The sequence below is a fragment of the Rana temporaria genome, chromosome 9 (assembly GCF_905171775.1).
Source record: "Rana temporaria chromosome 9, aRanTem1.1, whole genome shotgun sequence".
NCBI classification, from domain to species: Eukaryota; Metazoa; Chordata; class Amphibia; order Anura; family Ranidae; genus Rana; species Rana temporaria.
Window position 1 is genome coordinate 39,012,820 of NC_053497.1, and position 27,139 is coordinate 39,039,958.

A 27,139-nucleotide genomic window follows, 5' to 3' on the forward strand; every position below is an offset into this window, starting at 1 on the left:
AAAAAGGGGGTCCCTCCAAATTAAATTACCAGGCCCTTCAGGTCTGGAATGGATATTAAGGGGAACCCCGCCGTAAAAAAAACCCCAAAAAATGGCGTGGGGTCCCCCCAAATATCCATACCAGACCCTTCAGGTCTGGTGTGGATTTTAAGGGGAACTCCACCCCAAATTGAAAAAAAAAATGGCGTGGGGTCCCCCCAAATATCCATACCAGACCCTTCAGGTCTGGTGTGGATTTTAAGGGGAACTCCACCCCAAATTGAAAAAAAAAATGGCGTGGAGTCCCCCTAAAAATCCACACCAGACCCTTATCCGAGCACGTTGACCTGGCCGGCCGCAGAAAAGAGGGGGGGACAGAGTGCGGCCCCCCCCCCCTCTCCTGAACCACACCAGGCCACATGCCCTCAACATGGGGAGGATGTCCCCATGTTGATGGGGACAAGGGTCTCATCCCCACAACCCTTGCCCGGTGGTTGTGGGGGTATGCGGGCGGGGGGCTTATCAGAATCTGGAAGACCCCTTTAACAAAGGGGACCCCCAGATCCTGGCCCCCCCCCTATGTGAAATGGTAATGGGGTACATTGTACCTCTACCATTTCACCCCAAAAAAAATGTCAAAGTGTTAAAAATGACAGTAGCCGGTTTTTGACAAATCTTTTAATAAAATCTTCTTTTCTTCTTTCCTTCGGGTTTCTTACGCTGCTTCTTTCTTCTCGTCCACATCTTGCCCGACGTGTTCTTCTATCTTCTCCGTCCGTCCTTCAGCCTTCTGGTCCCGCATCTTGCCCGTTGTCTTGTCCTGTCTCCTCCTCGTCCGCATCTTGGGTCTTCTGCGGTGTTCTTCTCGGTCCGCCAGCCTTCTCGTCCCCGGACCCAGCGTTTGAATTTGATTTGGCCGCCGTTTTCCCGCTCCTGGGACCCGCCCCCCTCTGACGCCACAAGTAAACTCCTTAGAAGGTCATGTGCGTCAGAGGGGGGCGGGGTCACATGAGTGTGACACGGCGGGAACTTCTTCTCCGGGCGGCGCGATTGAAATTGAATTCCCCCGCTGTGTGACGCTCTGCGACCCCGCCCCCCTCTGACGCACATGACCTTCTAAGGAGTTTACTTGTGGCGTCAGAGGGGGGCGGGTCCCAGGAGCGGGAAAACGGCGGCCAAATCAAATTCAAACGCTGGGTCCGGGGACAAGAAGGACTTGCGGACCGAGAAGAACACCGCAGAAGACCCAAGATGCGGACGAGGAGGAGACAGGACAAGACAACGGGCAAGATGCGGGACCAGAAGGCTGAAGGACGGACGGAGAAGATAGAAGAACACGTCGGGCAAGATGTGGACGAGAAGAAAGAAGCAGCGGAAGAAACCCGAAGGAAAGAAGAAAAGAAGATTTTATTAAAAGATTTGTCATTTTTAACACTTTGACATTTTTTTTGGGGTGAAATGGTAGAGGTACAATGTACCCCATTACCATTTCACACAGGGGGGGGGTCAGGATCTGGGGGTCCCCTTTGTTAAAGGGGTCTTCCAGATTCTGATAAACCTCCCGCCCGCATACCCCCACAACCACCGGGCAAGGGTTGTGGGGATGAGACCCTTGTCCCCATCAACATGGGGACATCCTCCCCATGTTGAGGGCATGTGGCCTGGTGCGGTTCAGGAGAGAGGGGGGGCCGCACTCTGTCCCCCCCTCTTTTCTGCGGCCGGCCAGGTCAACGTGCTCGGATAAGGGTCTGGTGTGGATTTTTAGGGTGACTCCACGCCATTTTTTTTCAATTTGGGGTGGAGTTCCCCTTAAAATCCACACCAGACCTGAAGGGTCTGGAATGGATATTTGCCGGGAACCGCACGTCTTTTTTTTTTTTGGTTTTTACGGCGGGGTTCCCCTTAATATCCATTCCAGACCTGAAGGGCCTGGTAATTTAATTTGGGGGAACCCCTACACATTTTTTTGTTTGTTTTATGAATGAATCCCTTTAGAATTGTCAGAGCCGACAATTCATTATAGCCGCGTGTGAATTTTTAAATGACTTTTTTCCTTCTGAATGTCACTTTGTGCAGGGGGAGTTCTAAGTGCGGGAAAAATGCGCTATTTCACGTGCTGACATTACACCCCCCCTAGGTACGAAATTTAAAGGAATATTTCACTTTTATTGTTTCACTTTAAGAATTATTAATTTCACTGCTCCCGAAAAAACGTCCGTTTTAAAAAATAAAAAAAGCATTGATACATGTTCCCTGGGGCAGGACTGAGGTCCCCAAACACTTTTTAGGACAAAACTTGCAGATTAGCCTTTAAAATGAAGACTTTTGATTTCTCCCATAGACTTCTATAGGGAGTTCGGCGCGGCTTTACATATTAGTTTCAATGCGCCGGCTGCTACGCTGGTTCATGCGCCCAATTAAGCCTCCACCCGGAGTACTAATTAACGCATGAACCAGCGCAGCGCACAGAGCATAGTAAATCAGGCCCATAGTCTGCTACATTTCTTTGGTAACAAAATAACCCAAATCAGTGTATATTAGTCTATAAACTATGGTATATGTATTTAAAAATTGATCGATCATAATGTACTTACAGCCTAGCTAATTTCTCGAGGCCCTAAAATGCCAGGACATCCAAATACCCCCCAAATCACCACATTTTGTAAAGTAGACAGTTAAAGGTATTTAGTAAGAGGCATGGTGAGTTTTTTGAAGCTGCAATTTTTTAAATTTTTGGGGAAAAATAAGAAATTAAATACATTTTTTTTTTTCTTTCACATTTTTTTTTTACATACTGTCACCAGTACAGCGTCATCATATTCCTGGTGTAATGTGATCAGGGATACTGACTGTGACAGAATGTAAAAAAAACATAATAACAATAATTTCATCATCGTTCATCAGAGTAGTTCAATATCACCAAAGTGGGGGGTGATCAGGGATTTTTTTTTTAACCTCCCTGGCGGTATGATTCTTTCTGAAAAAACATGCTGAAAGCGGTACCATTATTTGCAAGGAAATTTGGTGTTTTATACTGTAGGCCTGTGATTTTTAGGAATAACTCACTTAAATCTGACCAAACAAGAGTCTAATAGGCATCCCGGGTATGACATTTTTTTAAAAACAACATTTTAAATTATAATATAATAAATAATTATAAATAATTATAGCAAGTAATAATATAATAAAAATAAAAATTATTCAATAATGTAATCAACTCAAAATCACTGAAATTTGCTCAGTTGCAGAATTGTTGCTGTCATTATTTTTATTTTTTTATGACGAATTTCCCCACAAATCGCACAATTCTGCAAGTGATTATAATTTATTATCGCTGTTTTCTAGCTGATCTAAAACCATTTTTGACATAAAAAGACACTTTTGGTTGCTATGGACAATCTAGAGTTTTCAGGCAGAAAGAAAGGTTTTTATTATATAAAAGAACATGTAGGACACTGGGCAGACCACTAGGGACAAGGGGGTGTGTATTTTTTACATACAGTACAGTAATCTATAAGATTACAGTATACTGTATGTATAGTGTTTGTTTACTTTTTTGAATTTGGCGCCGATCTCCGCTCCCGTGCGTCGTAACATCGCAGGGAACGGAGATCGTCGGCACAGGAGGACGCTGTGTGAATCGAGCGAGGTCCCGCTGGATCCAGGACAAGGTAAGCCAGCGCACGCTGCAGGCTCTGCATATCTACCCCGAGCGTGACTCAGGGTTACCGATTTTGGTAGAAAAAATCAACCCCGAGTCACGCTCGGGGATACCGCCAGAAGGGTTAAACTGTTATTGCTTATAACAGTGATAGTCACTTGATAAGCAATAGTTTTAAAGTGTAAGTAAACTCCCCTATCGTTTTCAGCCAAGGAAGCTTCCATCTTTGCCTCTCTTTAATCTACAACTGCCATGATGCTGCACATGTGATCAGTTATAACACCAGCCATTGGATGGTTTGACAGTTTGGTTGAGAGCACAACCAATGGCAGTGTTACATTTCCGGCACCATACTGGTTTTATGGATGGGTTTACTTCCACTTTAACTGTCATGAACAGCTTTCCATACATGACAGCTTACTTACTGTTGACATGGTGTGATTGGCTACAGCTGGTCACATGGTACAGTGTACCAGGTACCATGTGATAGTTGTGGGCCAATCACAGCATCATAACAGTAAGAAGCTGTTCATGAATGAAAGCCATTCATGACAGTTTGCTTACATAATATCATGTGATCTCTATGATTGTATAGGTACTGAGCACCATGACCAGCTGTGATCCAGCGGTCACATGATCGTGCCGCTATGTGCCTGGTGACGTACCAGTACAGCACTGTGCCTGCCAGTGCCGCCTGCTTACAATATATTTACTGTGAGTGGGTCGGCAAGTGCTTAATAAATGCTAGATCCAAATTCACTTTGTTATTTGGACAGCCTTTACTCCTTTAGCAACCATATTTGTTTTGTCATATTGTTTTTAAAATGCTGATTTGTAAAAAATTAGCAATTTTACTTGATTTCTTTGTGGGAAGGGAATTATCAGAGCAGCAAAGGTGATCTGCAACTCTGTGTAGTTATATCACCATGTAATCTCCCTAACTTTGCACTGCAGCCTTCTCCAATCCTCAAGACTGGGAAGTGTGGATGGATTCTACCTGCTCATTGTTATAGCAGCCACACAGCCAATCCTTGCTCAGCATTTCAATCAGCTCTTAGTTTATTCAGGCACTTCATGACTTGTCTTTCACATTATTCTTCTCCTAACTCAAGGCTTCAGTATGTCTTTGCTCCTGTGCTCCTGTATTCCTGCTTCTTTAGTTAAAAGCTTTGGCTTTTGGTTGATCACTTGCATAGGTCTGCTGCTCCCACACTTCTAACCTATCACTGACATTCTTAAAATGTTTGTGTCCATGTCCACCCACCAACCTACATAATTTACGTACGGTATACTGTACATTTTTATCTATTTTTTTTTTACAGTTTACAGATCTTTGAATAAAACCATTTCACTTTTCTTCAGCAATGTAGATAATAATCCAACTATAATTTACTATAGTTATGATTTTGTTTTCATTGCAAATTAATTACTACTGTATATTGCTGAAATTTCAGAGGCAACTGTCAATCCCTAGAAAGCTACAAATTATAAGGATGCCCCTTTCCATTCTCATCAATGCCCAGCGTTTTTTTTTTATAACACATCACATGCCAGGAGATATAATCTAAGTACCCATTACCACATCAGATCACACTCTGTTCACATTAACATATTTGGTGATGGTGTTAGAAAATGTTAAGTTTGGATCAATAGGTTGAGTTATTCCATGTAAAAGTGGGTTTAGGTTCACCATCGTGCAAATTCAGCATTATATCCACCTACCTTTGCTCTTCATAAATCTGTCCCTGAGACACCGAGCTTCCTCTTGAATCCTTTCCTCCACACTCCTCTTCCCCATCCCAAAATTTCTCAGTGTTGCCAGGGAAAACCGACGCATTGTCTTCCATCTTTCTCCATTGCTCATGATGACCCCTAAAAGTTTTAAAAGGTTTTATACATATTGCTCTTAAACACACCATAAAATTCAAACATTTTAAACAATAACCTATTGACTCCCTCTGTTCTGCATGACTCCTACCAGGGACATCATTAGCACAGAGCTTGTGGGTTCTCACTGTCTTTGCATGGGTTTCCCCCTATTATATGAAAATACAGTATATTACTAATTTAAGTGAAAAGCTTCTGGTAAAGGGGACTTTTCTCTTTTTTGAGTCCACATTGACAAGAACAGCAAGAAGATTCACCTGCTGTGTTTGGAGATACTTTATGGAAATGACCATGATCCAGAATGTTTTGGATTAATCAACTCTCATGAGCAGGTCTGTGTGTATGAGCGTACAAGACATTAGACTGTGAGTCCCTTTGGACACAAGGACCTATGATAATGGCTCTATGTGATGATTACGGCCATATTCTGAGTAAAGTTACGATGGAGCATCTCAGGATACTCCATCGTATCTCTCTTTTTTGGCCAGTGTATCTATGCGAGTGATTCTTAGAATCATTTTCGCATAGATACGCTGAAGATCCGACATGTGTAAGTCACTTACACTGTCGGATCTTAAATGTAATTACTCCGCCGGCCGCTAGGAGGCGTTTACGTTCAGGTCTCATTTGTTTATGCAAATGAGCCTGATACGCCGATTCCCGAACGAATTTGCGTCGCGTAACCGTCGCTTACGTCGTTTGCGTAGGCGTAAGGTTACCCCTGCTATATGAGGGGTAACCTTACGCCAGTCCCACGTAGGCCATGTTAAGTATGGCGTCGAGTCCGCGTCGTGTTTTCCCGTCGGGTACGTCGTTTTACTAAGTCGTTCTTGAATACGACTTTACGTCAATGACGCACACGTCGGCGTCATTGATGTTTTACGCCGAGAACTGGAGCATGCGCACTGGGCTATTTTAAGCCCGGCGCATGCGCAGTTCGTTAGAATCGGGGGCGCGCTTAATTTAAATAGAAACCGCCCCCTTGGATATACGCGGGGATACGCCGGGCCAATTACACTCCGCCGCCCCAAACTACGGAGCAAGTGTTTGGGGAATACAGCACTTGCTCCTGTAGGTTGGGGCGGCGGAGTGTAAATGGCTTACGCGCCGCCCGCCTACTTTCTTCAAGAATATGGCCCTACGAGGTCAGCGGAAGCCCAGACTGTGTGGACAGAATGGGGAGATTGTACTAAACACAGCGCCAACCTTTTTTCTCCACAATTCCTTAGTCAGCTATTATTTAAATCTAATGTTTGTGCTAGGCATTCATGGGATTTAATACATTTGACAAAATAAGACAATCTAATTACCAGCACAATTAATAGAAAGCAAGAAAGGTTAGGTGCTAGGTAGGGGATCATAAAACTTCCAGTATTATCATAAACAGTAATTAGTGATGAAAACGATCAAATTGAAATCCAATGTCTGCACTAATCATTCATAGGATTTAATACAGTTGACAGAAGAAAACTTTAAGTTTATAGCACAATTGAAAGAAAACAGCCAAAAGTTAGATGAAAAGCTGAGAAAGTTAGGTGGCAGGCAGGGAACTGTATAGCAGGGTCATAAACATTATTTTGCAGAATCTGGAGAACTCCTAATGCAGCCTTGTCACAAATCATCTGTCGTAAATAATGTCTTGTAACAAAATGCACATATGCAAATCCTGGGTTTTGACCTGAGATCACACTACAAGAGCCAAATAGTATACTGTAAAGTTTTTATGATTCCTGCTATGAGTTAAATAAGAATATAACAATCAGTTAAATGCCAAATAAGCCTATATTACCAGGTTACAGAAGGCTAAACAAATACAATATATCTCCTTAACAAAATATGCATAGTAATGTTATCGTGTTTGATTTCTCTCATATTGTAATTTCATTCTGTACAATAATATTTTGGTTGTAAGATTTCAAAACTTTGTCTGATGGAAATATAGATGCATTTATAAAAAAACTAAATTAAGGGGGTGTCTACTGAAAATCATGAAACACTTCAATATACCTTCAGGATACCTCTCAGGCCTTTTGATTGGTTATGTTAATTCTGTATTTGCCCTCTTTAGGGACCATAATAAATGGCTGCTTTTGCAGCTTAGAGCTCTCGGTTACCATTGAAACTATAGGGGATTGAAATGGGACATTCATGATACATCTAATACATCATATTGGACTTACTCTGCAGTGGTCAAAAATTTAACTTTAGGCGCTTTTAACTTTTAACCCAGTTTATTTTGCTATTGCTAATTTTCTATTTTGTGATTTATTTTCTGTCAATATTTTCTTGCACCATTTTTCTTGTCTTTCATTAAAACATAATTAAAAATCATTAAGCTGAATTTCTAATATTCTAAGACTTTGTTCAGACAGGCGCCATCACCCACCCTGCATTCAGTCTTCCTTTGTTATTTTGCCTGCATCTGCCCCAGGAATCAAATGGATACCCTATTGCTGTTGATGCAGATGCAGTGGCTACATTGACACAGCTGGATGTAGCCGAATGTCAAAATTTGACTTGTAGGCAGGAGTGGGTATACAGATCTGAACAAACATTGTGATCAAATCCAAGCATCTGTTCCTGCTACCATGTCAAATTTTGACATGCAGCTGTGCCCATGAAGCTGCTGTGTCTGCATCCGCCTCTATGGGTTGCCTGCACGCAGACACAAAAATGAGAGTAGCCTGCACCCAGGACAGGTGTCTGAATGAAGCCTAACTCAAAGTTAAAGGGGTTGTAAAGGGAAAAGTTTTTTTCTCTAAATAGCTTCCTTTACCTTAGTGTAGTCCTCCTTCACTTACCTCATCCTTCGATTTTGCTTTTAAATGTCCTTATTTCTTCTGAGAAATGCTCACTTTCTGTTCTTCTGTCAGTAACTCAACACCGTAATGCAAGGCTTTCTTCCTGGTGTGGAAAAAAGCCTATTGAGGGTTGAGGGGGCGAGCAGGAGTGTCAGGACGCCCACTAACACACAGCTCCTTTCTCTATCTGCAAAGTAGAGAGTGTCCTGACTTGCCTGCTCGCCCCCTTCCCCCTCAAGAGGCGTTCTCCACACCAGGAAGAAAACCTTGCATTACGGTGTTGAGTTACAGACAGAAGAACAGGAAGTGAGCATTTCTCAGAAGAAATAAGGACATTTTAAAGCAAAATCGAAGGATGAGGTAAGTGATGGAGGACTGCACTAAGGTGAAGGAAGCTATTTAGGGAAAAAATGTTTTTCCTTTACAACCCCTTTAAGGAACTTATTACCATTTTGAAGAAAGCTACTTTTTAAATATTCTGTTAAGTTCATGTCTGGGTGTGGCAGTGAGTGTCACATACATTTCTTAAGGGTTAGATATGCTACAGAAGATGCTGTGAATTGTACTTCCATTAAAACACGTGCTGGTGGTAACTGATTCTATGTGTAAAGTCTTAACTGTAGAGATAACCTGCCCCAGTAATGTCCACTGTCCGTCTGCTGATGCTTAAGTTGTTGCCCATAGGCTGGAAAATGTCTATGCAGGGTAAGGCTAAGAGTACTCCAAAGTGCTAAATAATATGTATGTGCTTTTGTAGCACCCCACCCCAGTCAGGTTACAATTTGTTTTTGGCTCTGCTGTACTATGTGGAGAAAAAGTATTTTTTTATTAGGTCTGGCCATGTTTCCCTAAGCTTGGTAGCTCTCATTGTTCCTGCCTGCCTCTGGAAGAAGCTTCCATAAATAGTGTAGGAGGGTCAGCCACTGAAGTTATGGATGCCCAGAAGGTGGCTGGGAGAAGATAAGTGTTTGGGAGGCAAGTTAAGCAGTGTCATTCTCCTGGGGCTGCTGCTGTTCTGAAGAGCTGTTGTTAGGACTCAGCATGTGCTTGGCTGAAAGCCTGAAAAAACTTGGACTGAAAGATATCTTCTGGAGGATATTGGACTGGAGAAGGTCTCTTCTTTCACTGAAGAGTGTCACATAGAAACTGGGTGGATCACAGCTGTCCTTCAACATTGAAAGTAGGACCTTGATCTTGGACTTCAGGCATACATGTACTTTCGGGCTTAAGAGGTTTCTGTAAGGACTGGGACTGCTCATGCAGAGTCTCAGATTAGCTGGCTATCCCACTGCCTCCAACAAAGGCTGCTGTTAAAGGATTTTTGCTCAAGAATGTGTCCTGCTTTTCATTTTGGAGTATCCTGCTTCCTGATCCTTCTCTCCTGCTTCCTGACCCCTCTCTCCTATTTAAGGCACTGCAATAAAACTACAAAAGGGCCCCCCCAACACTAATAACACACAAGCGGAATTTCCGTCTGAAAAAAATTGGATGTTTTTTCCGACGAAATTCCTCTCAAGCTTGGCTTGCATACACACGGTCACACAAAAGTTCTCTGAACTTTCGAGCCTTAAGAATGCGGTGACGTACAACACTACGATGAGACGAGAAAAAGAAGTTCAATGCTTCCGAGAATGCGTCAAATTGTTTCCAAACATGCATGTTTTTTTTCCCCATCGGAATTCCATACAGACGAATTAGTTTTCCGATAGGAATTTTTTCCGTGGAAAAATTGAGAACCTGCTCTCAAACTTTTGCTGGCGGAAAACTCTGATGGAGCATACACACGGTCGTGATTTTCGATGAAAAGCTCACATCAGACTCTTTTTCTGGCGGAAATTCCACTTGTGTGTATGGGGCTCAAGCTTGTGTTTATAAGTGTGCTTGGAACTGGTATCTTGGCCTGGCAGCCTTTGAATAGGTAAGGGAAACCTGGATCATTCTCAGTGGCTCTGCCAGGGATGAGCACTACACTAATACAACTAATAGTATAATCATTGATTCTAAAGATGCCCATAAAAAAAACACTCTTCAGAAATTCAGGCAGCAGATGTTAAAATGTTGCTAAACCCACAACAGTACAAGTGTTTTCTAAACCCACAACCGTAAAATCAGACTGTATATGCAGCATAGCATGCTTGTTAGAATCAATGTGGAACTTAAGGGGTTAATCCTCTGCTTTGTGTAAAAAGGCACAGATCCTTCCCTCCTGCACTGTCTATCTGGGGAAAGCCAGCTAACACAGGCAGGGTAACCGCCCTGCACATGCTCAATTGTGTCTTTTATTCTGGAGAGAATAATTACTTGTTCTCAGAGCTATCCAGGTCACATGATATTGGCATCACACATGTGGGCGTTTATATAGACTGAAGTGGCAATCTCCTCCTACCTGAACTCTCAACACTGGAGAAACTGTGCATTTTATCGCATGGTATACACATCAGCCAAAAGGGTATATAGTGGCAATATTTTAATTATATTAAGTTGTGGGCACCGTGGGGGGGGGGGGGGCAGATTAACTATTTTCATTACTGGGCTTAGTAACACTTTAATTGTCCGTTCGTAGGACTTATGGCGTGTACACACGATAATTTTTCGGCATTAAAAAGTATTGAAGTTAAAAAAAAAATTTTAAAATGTGTGTGGGCTTCACATCATTTTTCAGGTTCTGAAAAACGACAAAAAAAAATTCGAACATGCTGCATTTTTTTACGTAATTTTTCGGGTTGTAAAAAATGATCGTGTGTGGGCTAAAACGACGTTAAAAACCTGCGCATGCTCAGAAGCAAGTTATGAGATGGCAGCGCTCGTTCTGGTAAAACTACCGTTCATAATGGAGTAAGCACATTCATCACGCTGTAACAGACAAAAAAGCGCGAATCGTCTTTTACTAACACGGAATCAGCTAAAGCAGCCCAAAGGCGAATGGAACTTCCCCTTTATAGTGCCGTTGTACGTGTTGTACGTCACCGCGCTTTGCTAGATCATTTTTTTAAAACGATGGTGTGTGGGCAACGTCGTTTTAATGATGAAGTTGGAAAAAAATTCGTTTTTTCTACATGCTGAAAAACAACGTTTTTTTTCATGCTGAAAAATGATCGTGTGTACGCGGCATTATGCCTCAATGTGTATCCAACATTTGACGAGTTATATGTTTTCCAGCTTTGACTGCTATCATCCCTACAGAATAAGTCAGATGCCCTAAGTTCAACCTACAAGGACCAACATTGTCCTGTATTGATGCCAGCTATGATGCTCTGTTGAGGATCAGCCATTTGAAGGTATGACTCTGGAGAAAAACAATCCTCTCCTAAGAAAGCTCTTTAACTTGATGGGAAATTTCTAAGTACCTTGTAGGAGGTATACCTTTGTGGGGAGGGTGGTATGTGTGAACCATTTTTGGGTGCTAGGCTGTTCAGCTCCTGATAGTGATGAGGATGTTGTCTATCCAATGGATAATTAGTGACTGTGTAGTGAGGTGTGCCTAAAGAACACAGTTTGAACATCAAGTGATTCATTAACAGCCTTTATTAGCTATAAAAGTAGTATACGTCCAATGCCAACAATAATAATCTGACTTAAGATGAACTGGATTCACAATGACTAGTCCTGGCTAGCAGAATCAGTGCTAGTCAATGGGAATTCAGTCCCAAGTCAATTTAATAAGTCATGCACAGTCTGGATCTAATCACAAGACTCTACCAAGCCCCGAAGAAGGGGGCAGCCATATCCCATCAAATGTGTTGTCTATATACTACATTCCTAATAAAGACTTTTAGCAAATCACATAATTTTGCATCTGTTTCTAATAGGCACTCCGCACTACAGCCATTAATAATCAATCCCACTTAATTAGTGAACTGTGTGTGTATTTTACCCATTAGGTTCTTGCATAATCAAGAACAGGGAGATGACTCTCTGCCTGCCATTTTCAAGATATTTGTTTTGTAATTGGCCAAAGTAAATCTTTTAGGGCCCACCAGCATCAGTGTTTTGGTATTTGATCCTATGTTGTCCCCCTTCTCCCACAATAACACCACCACTCTATGCCACACAAGAACAAAATAATCTAACACAGAGCAAAGAAATAGGAGTTTGGGTTCCCTGTGTGTGTTTCCATGTTAAATGTTTACAAAATGGTTACCGTATTTATCGGCGTATACCGCGTACTTTTTTGCCCTGAAAATCAGGGCAAAATCGTGGGTGCGCGGTATACGCCAATACCCGCTTTCCCACGCCGAGTTTGAATACTGCGCCGACATATACCGAGCGCAGTACACTCGGGTATAGTCGGGCAGTCTCGGCTCCTTCCGCGCTCACGTCCTGGACGTACAGGACGTCAGCGCGAGAGTTGCCGAGCCTGCCCGACAATACACGAGTGTACTGCGCTCTGTATATGTCGGCGCAGTATTCAAACTCGGCACGGGAAACGAGCGGGGAGGACGCGAGGACGCCGCAGAAGGACGCCGGATCCGACGAAGAGGACACCCGAAGCCGCAGAAGGACGCCGGACCCGACGAAGAGGACACCCGAAGCCGCAGAAGGACGCCTGACCCGACAAAGAGGACACCCAAAGCCGCAGACGGACGCCGGACCCGACGAGGCCGCCGATGGACGCTGCGCAAGACACAAAAACTGTAAGTACAAAAAAAACTTTTTTTCCCACAGGATTCGGGGCAACTTTAGGGGTGCGCGGTATACGCGGGTGCGCGTTATACCGCGATAAATACGGTAATAGTTTTGACCCCACCTTTGCATTGCAATTATTACAGTTTTAGTGACTTTTAGATGAATTCTAAATGATTGCAACTTTTTTTAAATGGTACAAGTGTATCAACAAGGCACATATAAACAAGCTAGTCTCTAATTAAAACATATGACCCCCAATTTAGGATTATTATTTTGTTTTTATGATCTTACCAAAATCCTTAACGAATAATTGTATTAGATCTATATTCCCTCTGTCACTGAACACATCACTGTGATCAACCAGGGCCTCCTTCACAGCATCGTAGCCAATAAGAGTGACCGCTCGACTGTTGCCCAGGTAGAGTGTATACACAGGTCCGTACTTTTCACCGAGCTGTTAATAGAGATTTGTGTTTTTTAACATAATTTTTTAACATAATTGTACAGGTTCAAGCAGAGCTGTAACTGGAAGAATTTCTAATGTGCTTCTGTCTAACAATAGCTTTCATGTCTAAGGCTAGCCATACTGTTATGCCGCGTACACACCATTACTTTATGTGATGAAAAAAAACGAAGTTTTTCAATTAAAGTAATAGTGTGTGGGCAAAACGACGTTTAAAACGACGTTTTTAAACCCGGGCATTTTCAGAAGCAAGTTATGAAGCTAGCTTCATAGGAAAAGAGTGCTGAACGTAACCGCGCTTTGCTAGAGCATTTTGAAAAAACGATGGTGTGTAGGCAACGTCGTTTTTGAAGTTTCAAAAACGTTGTTTTATTTCATGATTTAAAGCGTCGTTTTTTTTCATCACATAAAGTGATGGTGTGTACGCTGCATAAGTAAGAAGATGCTCCACCAAGAGCAAGACGTTGGGGGTTATTTACGAAAGGCAAATCCACTTTGCACTACAAGTGAAAAGTGCAATTGAAATTGCACTGAAAGTACATTTGGAAGTGCAGTCGCTGTAAATCTGAGGGGTTGATCTGAAATGAGGGGAAGCTCTGCTGATTTTATCATCCAATCATGTGCAAGCTAAAATGCTGTTTTTATTTTCCTTGCATGTCTCCCTCGGATCTACAGCGACTGCACTTCCAAGGTCACTTTCAGTGCAATTTCAAGTGCACTTTGCACTTGTAGTTTGCACTTGTAGTGCAAAGTGGATTTGCCTTTTTTATGGCACAAAAAATGACATTTTAAAAAATGACATAAAAAATTCGAGCATGTTCGAATTTTTTTTTTGTCATTTTTCAGAAGACATAAAATGACATTTTGCCCACACACGATCATTTTAAATTACATTTTTAAAAATGTCATTTTATTTCATCACAAAAAATGACCGTCTGTACACGGCATTAGAGTTATCCCCGTCATTTTGATATAAATGTGACTCAGATTGGAAACGTTAGAGGTTTAGTGTGCACCTCTTGCCAACATTCCTGAGTGATTTCTTCCTAGAATACAAGTGCATTGTTTTAGAATATTAGAATATTCAGTGTAATTATTCTTACCTTCACCAGAGATTGTGGCATTTCAGTGGAACTAATCTGTAGAACATTCCCCAGAAATGGCAGAGGAGTGGGCCCGGGTGGCAAGTCTTTCTTCTTTACATTTATCCACCATTTAATGAGATAAATCAGGAGAGTGACCACAGAAGCGAGGAAAAGTGTTGCCCCTACATTCACCGCCATCCTGATAATAATTTCTCTGTACTCTCTACAAACCACAAACTGATGTATTATTTTGTGACGTAAAACTTGACAACATTCCAACTATAACTTGACTGAGTGTTGACTGAGGACATGTAGGGTGTGTTGGAGTTTGGTCCAGCTACAGGCATCTTGCATAACAGATTGTAAAGCTATCCTAATAATAAGGCAAGCCACAAATGACCAGATTTTCTTTTCTTCCACCTTGGGTGGAAGGAAAGAAAATAGTTTGATTCCCCCATCAGCGGGGGGTCATGGGGAGCCTTCCTAACTGGAGGGACACAATGATTACTGCTAATGGCTATAGCTACCGGTAGTAATTGTATGTTAAAAATCTGACAGGCTGATTGTATCCTTTGATGGATCTACTTGGGTACAATCAGCCTACCCATACATAGAAAGAATCGCAGCCAGTCCCTACAGAACAGGCCAAATGTTGAACAATGTATGGCTGACTTTACTTACCCTGCAGGGTTTCAAATATAATTTAAATGCAATATCTATGAAATAATCTGTTCATGTTGTTTTATTCAGGAGTAGACCAGCATAAAGAAATGCTGTTTTAATCAACCATTTTGTCTTATCATAACTATTGTGTAGCCAGAGCCTTGATAAGGCCTTCCAAGGCCACTCAAAGCCTTTTCAAGAGTTAATTGACTAAACCTGTATAATATTACTCAAAAAAAACCTATACTGAAATAAAGCCCTGTGTGAAAGTCTACAAAATACAGAGACTGATATACTGTAGGTCATAGGTGTGTGCACAGGGTGTGCCAAGTGTGCCTGGGCACACCCTAATTACCCTGTGTGGTGCAGATTCACCCTGTTTGGACCCCTAATATTTCACCAAAGACCCCTAAAGGCTCCTAAAAAATTCTAAGATAATTTTTATTTTTTTTAAATAACAACTTCTGACAGCATCCACTGCTCTACTGGGACCAAGCTCTTCCCTACTGACAAGGTCCATTGCTCAGCTGACACCATCAGTATATATACACATCCACACACATGCAAATGTGTTTTAGTTTTGGGGTGCACACCCTAATGCAATAGGCTGTGCACACCTATGCTGTAGGTACAACATTATGGCATCTTAGAATTACTGAACATGTAGTTGGCATGTCTTGGTGACTGAAATAAGGGGTTTTTATAGTCCCCCCCCCCCCCAGTGAAAAATGTGGGTCGCACCCAGGGCTGTCTTTCCGAGCGGACACCCCTGGGCACAGGTACTTGGACTGCAGTGTATTTTATTTTTGTTCTTGGGATTAAATGCACTTTAACCACTTCAATACTGGGCACTTTTACCCACTTCCTGCCCAGACCAATTTTCAACTTTCAGCGCTGTTGCAATTGCGTGATCATGCAATGCTGTGCCCAAACCAGATTTTTATAATTTTGTTCACACAAATAGAGCTTTCTTTTGGTGGTATCTAATCACCACTGGTATTATTACTTTTTGCAAAATAAACGATAAAAGACTGAAATTTGAAAAAAAATATGTGTTTTCATTTTCTTTTTTTTTACATTTTGTCAGCAGTGCAGTACAGTAATAATATATATAATTATATAATATAATATAGTATTCAGGGACACTAACTGGTGACAGTACAAAAAAAATAAACATTTTTTTTCAATTTCTTTTTATTTTCTATTATTTATTTATTTAGATTTTTTTACACTGTGACCAGGGCAATATAATGTTACTATAGTAGCATTGTACTATTCTGGGGAGGTAATCAGGATTTCGATTTTTTTTTACACATTATATTTGCATATAGTAATGCATTACATTGCTATGAACAAGCATTTTACTGAATAAAATGGATTCATTCATTCTGTTTTGTTTTGATTAGCTGTGATTGACCAGAGCTAATCACATGGTACATGTGGGCTGTGATTGGCCCTGTCTGTACCATGTGATCACACTGATAAATCACATCTAGCAACACAATTGTATTCAAAAGTAGGCATGAAAGGAAGCCATCTATTGTTTACAACTGTCACGGGACCTGCTGTTGTACCCCTTTTTTTTGGGTTATTGTAAAGTAAAACTGTGAACTGTTTTGTGATTAAATAAATGGCTGTTGCAACTGTTTAAAGCCATTTCAAGCAGTCCATGTGTTTTTTTTTTAATTTAGAATTTCACTAAGGGGATGGAATTGACATGTAAGGGGTAGGGTGGTGGTAGTAGGCGGGTGACACTCCTCAATATTCCCCTCCATGTTGGGTGCCAAGTGTGAGGCACATAGGAGGTCTACCCTGGAATGGGTTCTTCTGGGATACGCTGTACACTTTGGATAGGGTCACTTCCTTACACATGGGGAACCTTTACTTGCACAGATGACTGAGCTCTAGTAACTCTCTTGATTATAATTATACACAACAATTGTCACTTGTGGTGCAGCATATCACCACTATCTCTGTCCCAGTAATGATATGCTGTCCCGGCATGCACTTAGCACAGACTCCACTTAATTCTTTCATCTCTATACCTGTGCACAGGCTGGGAACCTCTGCAGCTACACTTTTTTTTTATGGGAGAAACCTTAGTTGCAAATAGTAACCATATATATCTTCATGCAGTATTAACCCTTACACTGATGTCTTCATAACCCAATGTGTTTAGTTGACCCGAGCTGTGGACTGTGTGTGCCGGTTAGATGCATTACACCCCTTGAGTAACTTCAGATCAGACATAGGCAAAGTTTCAAAAGCTTTACTTGGATAACGTGGCATGACTGTCAAACAAAGGAACAGATTTTCCCTAAACTAATTCATAAATCAGGCATGTGGCTGCCCCAGCATACCTGCACAGGATAGAGTCCATATCTGCTGAGTCCATAATGGTAGTATCCAGCCACAGGATTGGCATCTTCTGGGCGGACTGCAGATCCCAGCAATACCCCTAAGCTGTGGATCCGGTCCCCTGCCCCTATTATTATAACACAGAACCAGTGGGTCAGACCCAGGAAGCCCGCCAAAAAAAGAACTGTGAACATAATTAACACTAACCCTCCTGACTGGGGCAGCATAAAACTCTACCTGCCTAGTGCCTATAATCAAATCAATCTGTCCAGGACTGTTCATCTACATCTTCTATCCTGAAACAAATATGTTCACAAAATATGATGGCACATTTGTAGGATAATTCTACAATACTTTTTTGAAGATCCTTAAATACACTGGACAACCCTGGATCCATTCCCAATGACTGAATTAGTAAAGTATGAAAAGCATGTCATGAAATAAAACAAGACCAAGAAGAACAGAGTGCACACTATCTTGAAATTTGGCAGCTGACTGCAGAACCACTACTGATAATCACAGGTCAGCTCAGTACAAGGAAGGCAACACATTGTAAGTATGAACTTAGAGCAAAGGTGAAACGGATACCATAATCTTTTTTTGGCAAAAGCTTCACATCAATATTGTGCATTGAGGGATTAAAATATATTTACAACCAAAGCATTTTATTACTTTTGAATACAGTGAGAAGAATTAGAAACTCTGTCAGGTTTTTCTTGTTCCCTGCACGCCTCTGTGTAAGTGAATGTGTGGTGACGCATGCACAATCAATCTTCGCACTGGTACCAAGTGGGCTTTTTGAGGCCCAGCACTCCTTAGCTACCTTGCTGAGTGGTCTTCAGGTGTTTTTTGCTGACCTAACATGTGACCTGTGACCTGTTACTAACCTTGGCTTGTTAATCAGACCCTGTGCTTTGCTGCCCCTGGCTTGTCCTTGGATGTTGCACCTGTCTGCTGGCTATAATTTCTGTGCACCCACCTGTAACCTCCTGCTGAAGACTGCCTGCTAAGTACCAACCTTGAGGTTCAGACCTCACTACACCTGCCAATGTTCATGCTCTTCTATTGCCCCTTTGTCACCTGTCACCACCACCAGGCTCACTCGAGTTGAAGAAGCAAGAGGGGCTAACCTCACAACTTTGGACATCCACCAGATACATCATAGTCTAAGCTGAAATGATGTCATCAGCATAGCTCCCAACTGTCCCTGATTTCGAGGGACTGTCCCTGATTTGGAGCAATGTCCCTCTGTCCCTATTTTCTCCTCATTTGTCCCTCATTTTAGTCTGATCCATATGGTTGTCTATAAAATGCACTTTGTATCTTTCAAAAAGTGTTTCCCAGTGCTAAACCTTTCATACAGTTTCTAAATTGCTGGATTTGTAAATTTTAAAAGCCAATATAAAGGAAAAGTAGTGGTAAAATAAAGCCCTTGTGGATTTAAGTAACCTTTTTTTTTGTATAATGCTCCTTTAAGGGGGTGTGGTAGGGGGCGTGTCCTATGCCTACATACGTTTTCTAGTAGGTGTCCCTCATTCCCATCTCAAAATGTTGGGAGGTATGCAGCAGTCTGCTGCAGGCAGGAGGAAACCTTCTCTTTAGTCTTCTCTACCTACACTTTGTAGAAATTCACAAGGAAAGTTTTCAGGAAGTCTGATATAAATGATACATTTTTCTCATAGTAAACTTTTTTTTTTTAAATATGTTGGGCCACCTGAACATATGCAAGGCTGTTTCTGTCACAGATGCATAAGTAAAATGTCTTATGCTGTGTACACACGACCGTTTTTCGGGTTGTAAAAAATTATGTTTTTAATGGTCTAGAAAAAATTAAGTTTTTTCAACCCGATCATTAAACCGGCCTTGCCTACACATGATCGTGAAAAAAAAATGCTCTCACAAAGCGCGGTGATGTACAACACGTACAACGGCACTATAAAGGGGAAGATCCATTCGGATGGCGCCACCCTTGTGGCTACTTTTGCTGATTTTGTGTTAGTAAAAGACGATTCGCGCTTTTTAGTCTGTTACAGCGTGATGAATGTGCTTACTCCATTACGAACGCTAGTTTTACCAGAACTTGCTTCTGAGCATGCACGTTTTTTTCACGTCGTTAAAGCCCACACATGACAATTTTTTACGACGTTAAAAACGTAAAAACGTAAAAAATTAGAGCATGTTCGAAATTTTTAATGCCCATTTTTTACATCGTGAAAAATGCTCTGGAATCCACACACGATCGTTTTTAATGACATAAAAAAAAAACTTAATTTTTTACAACCTGAAAAATGGTCGTGTGTACGCGGCATCACATTGCCTCATTCATGTTCATGACATGATCCTGATTTACTAAAGCAGTTGAGTGAACACTCATTTTAATTTTCCAGTTGTGAATTGCAGATTTTTTTTAAAAAATTATCTGCACCAAATTGGATAATTGTAGTGAATCTTCTTTATTTTTTTGAGTGAACATATTCAACTCCTTCAACTTTTTTTCAACTTCTATATCTCCACTACAGACTACAGACACCCCTTGCTGCAGTTGCAGAGACAGGCTCCCAAGCTTGTATTAAATGTCACCTGATTGCAACTTGTATTTTATAACTTTATGATTGTAAGGGGGGCTTATGATTGGCTGCTGGTTGGCACCAAATTACACAGGTTCCTGAACCACTTCTTCTTGGATAGGAAAAACTACCTACCTGCTGTGGATTGTACCCCCCCCCCCCCTCCATATTGTGATAACTCCTGGCCATAGGCCCACTCGTGACATTCCCAACTGTAGGCCTTAATATTTAGAAATAAAGCAATATCCACACACAAAATGCTTTTTCTGCACTTCATCATAGCTTCACAAGGATTTCCGTAACTTCTAACAACACATTTGACATAAATATTTGGGGAAGAATGCCATACATAGGAGAAGACACTCTGTAGTTGTCATTTCTGTGCAGTACACAAGCACATCCAGGCCTTTCTTAAAGCAAGCTACTGACTGCCAGAACCACCTCTGGAGGGAGTCTGTTCCACATTTTCACAGCTCTTACTGTGAAGAAACCTTTCCGTATTTGGAGATTAAATCTTTTTTCTTCTAGACATAAAGAGTGCCCCCTTGTCTTTTGTGTTGACCGTAAAATAAATAACTCAACAACAAGTTCACTATATAGACCCCTTATATATTTATACGTGTTGATCATATCCCCCCTTATTCTCCTCTTCTCAAGAGTGAAAAAATTCAGTTCCTCTAATCTTTCCTCATAGCTGAGTTCCTCCATGCCTCTTATCGGTTTGGTTGCCCTTCTCTGCAGTTTCTCGATATCCCGATTCTTACGCACGTATTTGCAAATGTTTGTAAACTAAACCCCTTGTTTTACCATAAACTGTTGGACAGAATAATTTGGTTGGTTGCAGGCTGGCTGGCAAGTGAGCTGGTAATTTTAGTTTGTTGTTCTTTGACCATAAAATAGTAAGGGTGACTACAGCTGTTCCTACTGAGTTCTGTCCCACCTCGTCCAGGGTTTCAGCCGTATAGAAGTCAGTAGCTGATTACATCCCAGCAGCTCTGGGGTGTTTAGATACCATGCCCCATCTCTCTAGGCCCCTCCCAGCTCTTTTTTTTTATTTGGACTTGTCATCTCAGTAGGCAGAGCTGCCAGGATCTTCCAAAACCATTTGACATAATCCTGCATCATTTACTGCTTTGTAATACACTATTTTAGAGCCTGGTTTAGGTTACAACTCACTTAAATTCTAGTTCCAACTTTGAACATTTTTAAAATGTTTGGCCAAACCATTACTGAATAAACTTTTCAAAAGTTCATTCATATCTAGCAACTAGCTGCCCCCCTAGCCTTTTCACCATTGTTAGCTGCTCTACTTCATGTGTAATGAAGAACAGAGGCACTTTGGGCCAGATTCACGTAGCACGGGCGCAGCGTAACGTAACAGATTTAAGTTACACCACCGCAAATTTTCTGTCTAAGTGCCCGATCCACAAAGCACTTACCTGGAAATTTGCGGCGGTGTATCCTAAATCCGTCCGGCGCAAGGTGGGCCAATGCAAATGGGGCGAGTCCCATTTAAATTTGGCACGCTCCCGCGCCGGACGTACTGCGCATGCTCCTGACGCAAATTTCCCGACGTGCTTTGCGCGAAATTACGATGCGCCGACGTTTTGTGAATCGCGACGTGAACAAAAGAATTGCGCCGGAAAAAAAATAAATAAAAAGAAAATTCAAAAGCGACGTGGGAAAGACGGGTATACTTTTACATGGTGTACTAATTTTACACTTTGTAAAAGGTGCCCTATCTTTGCGATGGCAAACTAACACTTGCGGCGACTTAACGACGGTAAAAAGTTTTGTGGATCGCCGTAAGTGCTAATTTGCATACCCGACGCTGGTTTACGACGCAAACTCCCCCCAGCGGCGGCCGCGTACTGCATCCTAAGATCCGACAGTGTAAAACTATTAGGCCCCGTACACACGACCAGTTTCCTCGGCAGAATTCAGCTTCCGACCGAGTTTCTGGCTGAATTCTGCCGAGAAACCCGGCCGTGTGTACACTTTCGGCCGAGGAAGCCGACAAGGACCTCGGCGAGGAAATAGAGAACATGTTCTCTATTTCCTCGTTGTTCTATGGGAGCTCTCGGCCCGCCGAGGTCCTCGGCGGCTTCAGGGCTGAACTGGCCGAGGAACTCGATGTGTTTGGCACGTCGAGTTCCTCGGCCGTGTGTACGGGGCCTTACACCTGTCGGATCTTAGGGATATCTATGCGTAACTGATTCTATGAATCAGTCGCATAGATAGAAACAGGGATACGACGTTGTATCCCTTTTGTGAATCTGGCCCTTTATGTGCAAATTTTGACGTTTGCCTGTACTTTTCCTTACAATTCTTTGTGATGTGTGAATAATCATGCAATCCAGGAATCCAAGAACAGTTTGATACACTGAGTTATTGCAATATTTCTGTCATTTCTTCTGTTAAATTTTTTGTTTTAATTTGGATTTCTTTCTGGAAACTTTCTGTTTCCCTGTAAAACAACAGCCTGGTAAAAGTGATACAATACTGTGCATGGAGTTGGTACAAAATTCCCTTTTTCTGATAAAAAAAAAAAAAATCTGCTATGCGTCTGCGTACACACAATCGGACATTCCGACAACAAAACTGTGGATTTTTTTCCAACGGATGTTGGCTCAAACTTGTCTTGCATACACACAGTCACACAAATGTTGTTGGAAATTCTGAACGCCAAGAACGCGGTCACGTACAACACGTATGACGGCACTATTAAAGGGAAGTTCAATACCAGTCGTGTTAGTAGAAGTTTGGTGAGAGACGATTCACGCTTTGCAGCCTCGTGCTTTTCAGTCCGTTACAGCGTGACGAATGTGCTATCTCCATTACGAACGCTAGTTTTACCAGACCGAGTGCTTCCGTCTCGTACTTGATTCATAGCATGCATAGAATTTTGTGCATCAGAATTGTCCACACACGATCGGAATTTAAGAGATTACAGATTTTGTTGTCGGAAAATTTGAGAACCAGCTCTCAAATTTTTGTTGTCGCAGATTCCGACAGAAAATGTCTGATGGAGCCTACTCACGGTTGGAATTTCTGACAACAAGCTCCTATCGAACATTTGTTGTCGGAAATTCCGAGTGTGTGTATGTGGCATAATACTGCAGCCTAGTAAAAGGATGGAAAACTGTGCATGGATTTAGTGCAATATTCTGGCCTTTTCTATGAAATTAAACACTAATTTAGATGTTTTCATTAAAAGTTGCTTAGTTTCTCCCTGTGAAACTGAGGCCTACTAAAAGTGCTTAAAGTGGGGGTTCACCCTGTTAAAAAAAAAAAAAAAGTTTTTTTTTATTAGACCATTAAATTCGGCATCGTAGCGCGAGCTACTGTATGCCGGTCTTACATTTTTTATGCCCGTACTCACTGTGCTAGCGATGATTGAAGAATCCGGGGAATGGGCGTTCCTATGGTGAGAGAAGGTGATTGACGGCCGGCCCTGGCACGTCACGCTTCTCCGGAAATAGCCGAAATAGGCTTGGCTATTCACGGCGCCTGCGCATAGCCTGTGCGCAGGCGCCGTGAATAGCCGAGACCTACTCCGGCTGTCTTCGGGGAGCGTGACGTGCCAGAGCCGGCCGTCAATCATCCTCCCTCTCCATAGGCACGCCCATTCCCCGCGGGAGTCGGATTCTTCAATCATCGCTAGCACAGTGAGTACGGGGATTAAAAATTTAAGACCGGCATACCGTAGCTCGCGCTACAATGCCGAATTTAATGGTCTAATGATGGAAAGGAGGGTGAACTACCGCTTTAAATACTGAACACAGAATCATTAAAATATTTCTGGCATTTGCCTGTGGGAAACAGTACACTATATTTTTGATTTCTTGAATAAAGGTGACCTGGTATTTTCTTGGGAAACTGTGGCTTAGGCCCCATACACACCATAGAATCCATCCGCAGATAAATCCCAGCAAATGGGTTTTAGCGGATAGATCCTATGGTGTGTACACGCCAGCGGATCTTTATCCGCGGATAAATCTCCCCTGGGATGGATTTCCAGCAGATGAATATTTGCTGACATGCTCAACAAATCCATCTGCTGAAGTCCATCCCAACGAATGGATCCGCTCGTCTGTACAGACTCACCGGATCCATCCATCCAAAGGGATTCCCCGCACGCGTCGTAATGATTTGACGCATGCGTGGAATTCCTTATATGACAGCGTCGCGCCCTTCGCCACGTCATAATCGCGGCAACGGCGCGACACGTCATCGCCAGAGGATTTCCGCGCGGATTTCAATGCGATGGTGAGTACACTCCATCGCATAGAAATCTGCGGAAATCTTTGAGAGGATTTATCCGTGGAAACGGTCCGCTGGACCGTATCCGCGGATAAATTCTCTCGTGTGTATGGGGCCTCAGTGAAAATGCTTGCATACAATGCATTGAGTTGGTACAATATTTCTGCATTTGTTCTATGAATAAATACACTATTTTATTTATTCCTGGATTAAAAGCTTCCTGGTTTCTCCCTTTAAACTGCAGCCTAGTAAAAGTTGTTTACATAAATTGCCTAGCGTCAGTACAGTGTTTGTGTTTTTTTTTGTAAAATGATACACACTAATAGCTAGATTCAGAGAGAGTTACGGCGGCGTATCAGTAGATACGCCTTTGTAACTCTGAATCTACGTCGTCGTAAATTTAAGCGTATTCTGGAAACCAGATACGCTTAAATTAGGCTAAGATACGATTGACGTAAGTCTCCTACGCCATCGTATCTTAGGGTGCATATTTACGTTGGCTGCTAGCTGCCGCTTCCGTTGTTTTCCGCGTCGAATATGCAAATGAGCAAGATACGCCGATTCACGAACGTACGTGCGCCCGTCGCAATTAGTTACGCCGTTTACGTAAGAGATACGCCGGCATAAAGATAAAGCTGCTCCCTAGGTGGCGCATCCCATGCAAGGTATGGACGTCGGAACAAGCCTATCTTTTTACGTCGTTTGCCTAAGTCGTACGTGAATAGGGCTGTGCGTAAGTTACGTTCACGTCGTAGGCAGTGTTCGACGTATATTAGGCATTCTATCCGACGCATGCGCACTGGTATTCTTTCACGAACGGCGCATGCGCCGTTCGTTAAAAACGTCAAATACATGGGGTCACAATTAATTTAAATAAAACACGCCCAGATCATCCACATTTGAATTCCGCGGGCTTACGCCAGACCACATACGTTACGCCTCCTTAACTTAGGGCGCAAGTTCTTTCTGAACACGGAACTTGCGCCCTAATTTACGGCGGCGTAACGTATCTGAGATAAGTTACGCCCGCCGACAGATACACTATTGTATCTGAATCTGGCTATAAGTTTAATTTCTTGAAGAAAAAACTGAATGTTGTTGTTCCCTGTGAAACTGCAGCTTAGAAAAAGCTCCTTACAAAGAATATCTTTTACTGCCCCATCTTAACACACAATTGGTTTGTAACGGCTACCCTTGGTGTGAGGGTCTCAGCCGTTGGAGACGTCCTTTTCCCTGGCAAGCTGCGATATGCAGGTACCGCCGGTATATCCCATCGAACGCCCTTCCAAGAAACGAGACGGGCTACGTTTGAAGGGTCAAGCAGACAGACTTTATTTTCCACATTTTTCCTCCTTATATCTGGTTACAACTGTAAAGAAACAAATGACACTCCCCCCCTCATCACCCACTAAGGCTAATTACTAAACATTCTTTAATTAATAACAACAAAACCTTCACCCACTCCGTCTCCTAGGCAGACGTTTCGTCTCCGCATACAGAGACAGTGTTATCACACATAAACAGTTTTTAGCATGCATAATTATAGTTCTGAGAGCAGACCTGGGATTAACACCTGTCCATTACAACACCTTTATACAAGGACAATGGACTGTCTCCCAGGCCCTGACGCAATTAGCATGTCACTAGACTGAGTCATAGAATATTGACTGGTTGGGGTCACAATTAACCAACATCTTGTAGTCTCTCAAGATCCTGCAATTATTATCAATGTCCAGGCAGAATAGTCCATAATCCGTTACACTGCCCCCCTTTTGTGGAACACTCCGGCAGACCCGGATTGATCCTTTTCGGATCAACTTGGGGATGTCCGGTCTGCTGTTAGGGTAAAAGTTCCGTTTGCCTGGACAGTCCGTCGGCCTTCCCATTGGCTTACCAGGTCGGTAGCTGATGGTGACGGTGAATAATAGAATTCAATTCTGGAACAGTCACTTGCTTTGCTCTCTCAATGGCTCCCAAAACCTGTTGCTGATGCTCTTGGGACAGATACGGCACCACCTGGATGCAAATCCCATTTAATCTTTTGACAATTTCCACCTGTTTGTGCATTTCAATGTTCAAGCCACGGGACATCTCATAATATGTGACATAGTGTCGTTGCATCTCTGATTTCTCACTGGCCAACTTGTCACATTCCCATTTTAGACTGTGATATTGTGCCGGATCTACAGTACATGTCAGGGAAGGTAGTCTTACCCGGTTCTCAGCAGCAAGTGGGTTGATTCCAGCAACGCGGGTGGTCACGGCACAAGCAGCAGCAGGTGTAGGTAAATAAGCCGAAGTCAGAGGGCCAATGTCGTTGCCCAGCACCACCTCGGCAGGTAGGTTGTCCATGATACCAACTGTGGTCTTTCCTGACCCGGCTCCCCAGTCTAAGTGCACCCGGGTGGTGGGTACGCGAAATACAGCACCCCCTGCGACCCGGACGGCAACTGTGCGAGTGGACACGTTCTCTGGCTTTACCAGATGTTTTTGAATCAGAGTGATAGTAGTCCCGGAATCTCTTAGGCCTTGTGCTACTTGTCCATTCACTCGTACCTCCTGACGGTGATGCTGGCGGTTATCCGGAGAGGCCGCTTGTATTGGGTCTGCCTCATACCAAATTCCCAGACATTCCTCAGGGCCCCCTTCGGTCTCCAGGCAGTGGTCCGCAGAGGGACGTGATGGAGTGACCTCTGTGTTGGGTGTTGTGCGTCTCCAATTGTTATTTGTAGCTCTCAAAGGGCAATAACGAGCAATATGTCCAGTGTCGCTGCAGTGATGGCACG

General features: G+C 42.6%; 1 protein-coding gene across 1 annotated transcript in view; it reads right to left on the minus strand.

The window, feature by feature from the left end:
* LOC120913352 (cytochrome P450 2H2-like) overlaps positions 1–14,728 on the minus strand; it is a 41,838-nt gene extending 27,110 nt beyond the window's left edge. Inside the window, exons 1-3 of the mRNA XM_040323228.1 lie at positions 14,521–14,728; positions 13,246–13,408; positions 5,363–5,512 (exon numbers count right to left, since the gene is read on the minus strand). Coding sequence (XP_040179162.1) covers positions 5,363–5,512; positions 13,246–13,408; positions 14,521–14,700 — 493 coding nt within the window. The 5' untranslated portion in view covers positions 14,701–14,728. The remainder of the gene's footprint in view (positions 1–5,362; positions 5,513–13,245; positions 13,409–14,520) is intronic.
* Positions 14,729–27,139: the final 12,411 nt, after the last annotated feature.